This window comes from Oryctolagus cuniculus, chromosome 2 (genome assembly GCF_051225735.1).
Source record: "Oryctolagus cuniculus isolate XC-2025 breed Fujian yellow rabbit chromosome 2, ASM5122573v1, whole genome shotgun sequence".
Classification (NCBI taxonomy): Eukaryota; Metazoa; Chordata; class Mammalia; order Lagomorpha; family Leporidae; genus Oryctolagus; species Oryctolagus cuniculus.
Genome location: NC_142868.1, coordinates 123,384,448 through 123,393,402, shown reverse-complemented (window position 1 = coordinate 123,393,402; position 8,955 = coordinate 123,384,448). Strand labels below are relative to the sequence as shown.

The following is an 8,955-nucleotide window of genomic DNA, read 5'->3' as shown; positions in this document are numbered from 1 at the left end:
AATCCACTTCTCCTCTATTAGTAATGCCATCAACATTTGCCAAGTTACTCTGGCCCAAAACAGAATAATCTTTTATTCCTCTCTTGCCTTAACTCCCATTTAGTAGCTTTCCATCACTACAATGAAATGCTTGGGGCAACTAACTTTTAAACAAAAAATGCTTATTTAGCTCACAGTTTTGAAGACTGGAGTCCAAGATTGGGTGGCCCCACTGATGTGGACTCTATGAGGGTGGCAGATGACAATAGCAGAGCACGTGCAGAGGAAGGGTCACAGGAGAGGCAGGAAGCAGAGCAAGGGGTTGGGCCCAGTCCTGAGTTCTATAACAGCCCTCTCATGAGAACTACCTTCTGAAGGCACTTCCCCAATGGCATAAGAATCTCTCACCAAGATTTATCTCCACACACTGTAACTGGGCTGTTTCCATTCTCTTAGTAACATTAACTAATGACCTGTAGGCTTAAAGTCCTGCATGAGTTTGGAAGCCAAATCATATTCACACTGTAATACCCTACATCCAGTCCAAGACCAAATCTCATTTTCTCTGCCCTCTAAAACCATTCCAGAATCAGCCACATATTATCTCTTCTGTAGCCAAAGCCTAGTCTTCTCCCACATGCCATCACTCACCTGCCCTGTTACAATAGCCTCATGACCTTAATCCACAAGAATATCAAAGATTCAGTCCCTCGGGTGGGCATTTGGCACATCAGTTAAGACATCACTTAGTATGCCCACATCCCATATCAAGTTCCAACTACTCTGCTTCCATTCCAGGTTCCTAATAATGTACACCCTGGAAAGCAGTACATGATGCCTCAGGCAATTGAGCCCCAGATACCCACATGGGAGACTTGGATTTGGTTCTAGGTTCCTGGCTTCAGCCCAGTCCAGCCCTGGCTTTGTGGGCATCTGGCGAGTGAACCAGTGGATGGAAGATTCTTTCTCGCTCTCGCTCTCTCTCTCTCTCTCTCGCTCACTCTCTCCATATATATCTTTCTTTCTCTCGCTCTCTCTCCATTTCAAATAAAATGAAATTAAATAAATAAAAAATAAGCTTACAAAATATTCAACCTCTAATTCAATGTAAAACACCTACATCCACCTCAATGTAAAACATCCACCTCAACCAGCTTGGCCTGACTCAGTCTCTGTGAAAACATGGCCTTTATTACTGGCACCTTCAATCATTGCCACCTTGTTTGTCTACTTTTCTTCTCATGCTCTTGGTGACGACCCCAGAACCACTAGTAGTGATGCGAAGTACACAGAAGGAAGTGCTAAATGACCTTCAAGAGACCAAGAGATCTGATTCCAGACAGCCTCAGCCAGAAACATGGAAGCAGCTGGTTTATTTTTCATTCTATCCCACAAGTATGTCTCTTACAGAAATAAGAGACATAGAGGCAGACAAACTAAGGAAAGAATTTTTATAGCAGCCAGAAGAGAAATATTTTCAAGTTACAATAATTTCTCAAAAAAAGTAAAACAGAATAAGATGATAAAGAATAATTTGGGCCTTTCCGCGCTACCCGGCCAGGGGTCCATACGGCGTTGTTTTTGATTCCCGGCGTAACTTAAGGGGAAGCTGTCACAATGTCCGGAGCCCTTGATGTCCTGCAAATGAAGGAGGAGGACGTCCTCAAGTTCCTTGCAGCAGGAACCCACCTAGGTGGCACCAACCTTGACTTCCAGATGGAACAGTACATCTACAAAAGGAAGAGTGATGGCATCTACATCATCAATCTGAAGAGGACCTGGGAGAAGCTGCTGTTGGCGGCTCGTGCTATTGTGGCCATTGAAAACCCTGCTGATGTCAGTGTGATATCCTCCAGGAACACTGGCCAGAGAGCTGTGCTGAAGTTTGCTGCTGCCACTGGAGCTACTCCCATTGCTGGCCGCTTCACACCTGGAACCTTCACTAACCAGATCCAGGCAGCCTTCCGGGAGCCACGGCTTCTGGTGGTTACCGACCCTCGGGCTGACCACCAGCCTCTCACGGAGGCATCTTACGTGAACCTGCCTACCATTGCTCTGTGCAACACAGACTCGCCTCTGCGCTACGTGGACATCGCCATCCCGTGCAACAACAAGGGAGCCCATTCAGTGGGTCTGATGTGGTGGATGCTGGCCCGGGAGGTTCTGCGCATGCGTGGTACCATCTCCCGTGAACACCCCTGGGAGGTCATGCCTGATCTCTACTTCTACAGAGATCCTGAAGAGATTGAAAAAGAAGAGCAGGCCGCCGCTGAAAAAGCTGTGACCAAGGAGGAGTTTCAGGGTGAATGGACGGCCCCAGCGCCCGAGTTCACTGCTACTCAGCCTGAGGTTGCTGACTGGTCCGAAGGCGTGCAGGTGCCCTCTGTGCCTATTCAGCAGTTCCCCACTGAGGACTGGAGTGCTCAGCCCGCCACTGAAGACTGGTCTGCAGCGCCCACTGCTCAGGCCACCGAGTGGGTGGGAACAACCACTGAGTGGTCTTAGGCTGCTTGTCACGGGCTCTCACGCAAACATGGAAATGAGGTTGACGGAAAATAAACATCAGTTTCTACAGACAATCTCTTTAATTCCTCGTCAAAAAAAAAAAAAAAAAAAAAAAAAAAAAAAGAATAATTTGGCAGAGAGGAAGGCAATGGGATCAAATCAAAAAAGCACAAGATAGAACGAGAGAGAGAGAGAGAGAGAAAAGAAGGAAGGAAGGAAGGAAGGATGGCAGGCAGGCTGGCCGGCCGGCCCCAGGATTGTATCATTTCAATGCAGCTGAATGTGCACTGTTAGTTTGAGAAAGGTGATGAAGGGCTAGAGATAAAGACAGAAAATGCTGCTATTCTTGCAGAAAAGAAATTCCAGAAGATTATCAATGATCCCCTGTTTGGCAGAAGATATTAGGAGCCAAATATGGTAGATTAAAAGGAAATATTAATTGACCCTTGTTATGAACTGTATTTTTAGTTTAACATGACAGGAAAAGGGATGGGCACAAATAGGAGACAAATGAAATAGGCAGCAACAAGCATTGGGTACTCTGCCTGTATTCAATGGGCTCCTATATATGTTGGTTTGAATAGCTAAAAATATGGGAACTAGGGGATCACCCAGAGTGAGATAGAATTCTGGACAGAAGAATAATAATATAGAAGGAAGGAGCTCAGAGCCCTACTGAAAAGAAGACTGTAAATGAAGATCAGAAAATTATTTTCTCTGACACCAGAGGGACATGTGAGAGAGTGGATTTGAAAAGAGTGTTATATAGAAGAAAATGACTAATTATTTGGGTTCTGTGCAGAACAGGGAGGGGTTTTTGGGGAAAAGAATTAAACTTTAGCACCCCTCCCATAATGCTCAGTTTCCTCTTCTCTACAATGGGGCCTAAATAACAACCACCTATAAGGTGGTTGGGATGATTAAGAGTTATTGTGTATCACATTAAATGGCACTTTGACCTCAGAATCAGGCCTTAAGGCATCCAGGTCTGGCTGAAAAGCCCATGAGAGCATTTCAGGCACGGAAAGCCAAGACACTATGGCAAAAAATTTTCCTACATGAAGGATCTCTGTGAGAGAGACCCCAGTGAAAAGAAGTGGCCATCAAAGAAGGATGTACTTTTCTCTGAAGGGAGGAGAGAACTTTCACCTTGCTTATGGCCTTGTCTAAATACTGATGGAAATTGTGGATTCAAAAGGCTTCCCATAGCCTTGGCAGCTCCTGTCAAAAACCTCAGGTGGGGCCGGCGCCATGGCTCTATAGGCTAATCCTCCACCTTGTGGCACCGGCACACCGGGTTCTAGTCCCAGTCGGGGCGCCGGATCCTGTCCCGGTTGCCCCTCTTCCAGGCCAGCTCTCTGCTGTGGCCCGGGAGTGCAGTGGAGGATGGCCCAAGTGCTTGGGCCCTGCACCTGCATGGGAGACTAGGATAAGCACCTGGCTCCTGGCTTCAGATCAGCGTGATGCGCCGGCCACAGCGGCCATTGGAGGGTGAACCAACAGTAAAGGAAGACCTTTCTCTCTGTCTCTCTCACTGTACACTCTGCCTGTCAATTAATAAAAAAAAAAAACCTCAGGTGATCATTGACATCATAAATAAGAGTGTTAATAGTTAAATTAACAATAGGAGTTGCTGTGCATTTACTTCCCATGCAGGACTTCTGGCCTCAATGAGTTTTATTTTAAGAATTAACTGTAAAACTTGCTCTCAAACAATGTGTGTGTGTGTGCAAATTGTTGAAATCTTTACTTAGTACAGAGTTGGCCTTCTGTGTATAAAGTTAATTGAAATGAATCTTAATGGAGAATGGAACTGGCAAGGGGAGAAGGAGGAGGAAGTAGAGTGGGAGTAGGGGTGGGAGGGAGGATATGGTGGGAAGAATCACTATATTCTTAAAGTTGTACTTATGAAACTTGTACTCATTAAATAAAAGGTTTATTTTGGGAAAAAAAGAATATAAACTAAATTTATAAATGTTATTAATGAACATGTGCACACTGAAATAAAAATACCTTAATAATAACAATAAAAAGGTATTGTGTAAAGAGCTAAGACTGTAATTCATGTTCAGTAATCTCTCAGTACACAATAGCTATTATTCAACTTTGTGATTTTCCCACAAATATCCCACTACTTTTTCTTCACATCATTTGTTGGCAATTCATTTAGATTCAGAGCAACATTTCTTTGATTGTACAGAGAAGGAAACCAAGGTTCACAGAGTTTAATGGTTTGTCCAGTGTCATATGGCTGGTAAATTATATAGTCATGGCACAAACCCAAGTGTTATGAATCCAAATTCTACTGTCTTGACATACACTGCCTAAGTAAAAGAGAACTTCTGGACCAGAACAACCTGCAGATAGCAGAATAGGGAGAGAGCTTACTGCTCTACTCTTGGGGAAGATGGTTTTTAAAAAGTAGAGTGAGTGCAATTTCAGGGAAGACTTAGGGAGAAAATTTCAGAGGAAACTCCAAGCAAATTAGAGGAACACTGTGAACCTACATAGAGGGTGTAGACATGCACAACTCAGGACTCCAGCAAGCAAGAGACTCAGTACCAGCTTTGGAGTGAGGTGCAACCAGAATGCAACAGTCCAAGCTACTAGTGATAAAGCTATGGGAAGAGCCTGGCGTGAGTCTTGCTAGGGACCCTGTGGGGGACAGTGTACCTGCTAACCAAAAGAAAAAAAGGGGAGATGATTCTCTCTCCCCAACCACCCCAGGCCAGCATCCTGTAACTAGCTGAGAGAAGGCAGGTGCCATTTTGGACCTATGTAACAGCTGCACCAGCTCATGTCCACACACCCAGCAACCGGCAGAGAGGGGATGCCTGAGTCTGGCTGTGAGAACTGACAGGAGCTGGGTGCTTGAGACTATAGGATGCCTGTGTACCTGGACTGTGAAAACACTGTGGCCGTGTGGGAAGGCACAGGGTGTGGCTGGGTCTTTGGGAAATCACTGTGGGAAGCTCTACATGCTCAGGGCTCCCTGGTTCCCTGGTGATGAGGGACATTGCTGCAGGATCCATGCTCAGACCGAGGACTAAAGAGATCCTTTGTGTGGTTCTTGTGGCAGCAAGGAAAAATATTGTACCCACTGGGTTTAGTGCCCAGACACTGGTCTCCTTTGGAGAGGAGGTGAGTGTCAGACTACACAAAAACAGCAGAGCGAAAACCCCCTAAAAATGAGATTTTAAAGAGAAATCAAAATGAAATATTGAAAATGAAGAATTGAATAGAACAAATAAAAAATGTGCTGGAAATCCTTAATAAGAGACTCAGTGAGGCAGAATAAATAATATCTTTGTAAATTTTATAGTCAGACAAAAAAAAAAGAAGAAATTAGAAAACTAAAAAACAATGTTGGAGATTTGTGGGATAATATCAAACAGCCCAACATATAGGTCTTAGGAGTTCCTAAAGATATAGAAAGAGAGAAAGGATTAGAAGGCATTTTTAGTGAAATAATTACAGAAAACTTCCCTAATTTGGAGAAAGAAAGAGACATTCAAATGCAGGAAGCACATAGAACTCTTAGGAAACTAGACACACTATAGTCAAACTCTGCACAGTAAAGCATGAAGAAAAGATTCTAAAATGTGCATGAGAAAATGCCAGATGACTTTCAGAGGATCTCCAATTAGACTCACAGCAGACTTCTCATCAGAAATCCTACAGCCTAGGAGGGAATGGCGAGATATATTCCAAGTCATAAGAGAAAAAAATTGTTAACATAGAATATTGTACTCTGCAAATCTCTCAACTATGAATGAAGGTGAAATAAAACCTTCCATAACAAACAGAAATTGAAAGAATTTGTCACCATTTGTCCAGCCTTACAAAAGATGGTTAAGGATGTGCTATACACAGAAATATGGTCATCACTAAGAAAGAAGATAAAAGCAGAAAATCTCCCAGTAAAACTACAAAGGAAATCCAAAGTAAACAATAGGAATATTTATGGGGAAATGGTAGGGCAAAGTTGTTACTTATCAATATTCACCTTGAATGTAAATGGCCTCAACTCTCCAGTGAAAAGATACAGACTGGCTGAATGGATTTAAAAATAAAACCCATCTAGTTGCGGCCTATAAGAAACACATCTCACCAACAAAGATGCACATATACTGAAAGTGAGAAGATGGAAAAAGATATTCCATGCCAACAGAAATCAAAAAGGAGCTGGTGTAGCCATCCTAATATCAGACAAAATAGACTTTAACACAAAAACTCTTAAAAGGGACAAAGAAGGGTACTATATAATGATTAAGGGATCAATTCAACATGAAGATGTGACTATTATAAATGTATATGCACATAATTACCTGTAATTACCTATAAATAGCACCTGGCTATTTAAAAGAAATGTTAATGGATTTAAAGAGAGATGTAGACTACAATACAATGGTAATGGGGGACTTCAATACTTCACTTTTAGCAATGGAGTTCAACTAGACAGAAAATTAGCAATGAAACAACAGTTAATCAACACTATAGACCAAATGAACCTAACAGATATCTACAGAACTTTTCATCCTACAGTTATAGAATACACATTATTCTCAAGAGTGATTGGAACTTTCTCTAGGATAAGACCACATGCTAGGCCACAAAGCAAGTCTCAGCAAATTCAAAAAAACTGAAACTATACCATGCATCTTCTCTGACCATTATGGAATGAAGCTGGAAATCAACAACTCAGGAATCTCTAGAACACATGCAAACACTTGGAGACTGAACAACATGCTCCTGAATGAACAGTGAGTCATAGAAGAAATAAAAATGTTTCTGGAAACAAATGAAGATGACAATACAATATATTGGAATATATGGGATATGGCAAAAGCAGTGTTAATAGGAAAATTTATAGCAACTGGTACCTAAATCAGGAAATTAATTGAAAGGCACCAAATAAATGAGCTATCAAAGTATCTCTAGGACCTAGAAAAATAACAGCAATCCAAACCCAAACCAAGTAGGAGAAAAGAAATAATTAAAATCAGAGAAGAAATCAACAAAACTGAAACCAAAAAAATACAAAAGATCAGTGAAACAAAGAGCTGATTTTTTGAAAAAATAAACAAAACTGACAAACCACTGGCACAACTAATGAAAAAACTGAGAAGATTTTGCACTGCAAAAGAAACTCTAAGCAAAGTGAAGAAGCAACTGACAGAATGAGAGAAAGTATTGCAAACTATATAACTGATAAAGAATTAACAACCAGAATATATGAAGAGATGAAGAAACTTAATAACAAAACAAACAACCCAGTTAAGAAATGGGCAAAGGACTTAAATGGGTATTTTTCAAAAGAGGAAATCCAAATGGCCAACATACACATGAAAAAAATGCTCAGGATCTCTAGCCATCAGGGAAATGCAAATCAAAACCACAAAGAGGTTTCCCCAAATCCTCGTTAGAATGGCTTTTATACATAAATCAACAAACAGAAAATGTTGTTGAGGATATATGTAAAAAGGTACCCTTAGTGAGAATGTAAACTGGTGAAGCCACTGTGGAAGACAGTATGAAGATACCTCAGAAATCTGAATATAGACCTACGATATGACTCAGCCATCCCATTCCTGAGAATTTAACCAAAGAAAATGAAATCAGCATATGAAGGAGTGATCTGTAGCCCCACATTTATTGCAGCTCAATTAAAAATAACTAAGATATGGAATCAGTCCAAATGCCCATCAACTGAAGACTGGATAAAGAAATTAAGGGATATGTACACCATAGAATACTACACAGTCATTAAAAATGAAATCCTGTCATTTGCATCAAAATGGATGAAACTAGAAAACATCATACTTAGCAAAACAAGCCATTCCAAAAGGACAAATACCATATGTTCTCTCTGATCTGTGATAGAGCACCTAAAAGGTAATATATAGAAGTGAAACTGACACTTTGAAATGCAATGGTTTTGAACAGCCCTTGTCTCAACTGTTGAGGAAAAGGGTTTTTTTGTTTGTTTGTTTGTTTTCATACTATTTGTTTACTCTTTACTTAGTATAGAGTTAATCATATGTGTATAAAGTTAATTGAAAATAGATCTTAGTAAAAAATAAGAAAGGGAATAGGAAAGGAAAGAGGAAGAGGGACGGGAGTGTGGGTGGGGAGGATAGGTATGGTGGGAATATAAGTTGTACTTATGAAATGCATGAAGCTTGTGTTCCTTAAATAAAAGGATTCGGGGGGTGGGGGGTGGAGAACTTCTAAAGAAATCTTCACACTTCTCAAAAAACTGAGTAATCATGATCATCACCAGACTGGAGGTTTAAAAACAAAAACTCAACTTCAACAAATTGGTCATCCTGTTGTTCTTCCCTTTCTCCTTGCTGACAGATGGAAGTAAAAAGATGGTTCTTTATCTGATAATCAATCACAGATCACAAATGAGGTAGCAGCATTGTCCCCACTGATCCTGGAATTCTTGCCAGCACAGGCACAGAGATA

General features: G+C 41.3%; 1 protein-coding gene across 1 annotated transcript; it reads left to right on the top strand.

Moving 5' to 3' along the window:
• Positions 1-1,510: 1,510 nt before the first annotated feature.
• Positions 1,511-2,558, top strand: LOC127484143 (small ribosomal subunit protein uS2-like). Its single transcript, XM_051823398.3, has one exon. The coding sequence runs from the start codon at positions 1,597-1,599 to the stop codon at positions 2,482-2,484; it is 888 nt and encodes a 295-aa protein (XP_051679358.3). The 5' UTR covers positions 1,511-1,596; the 3' UTR covers positions 2,485-2,558.
• The last annotated feature ends 6,397 nt before the right edge of the window (positions 2,559-8,955 follow it).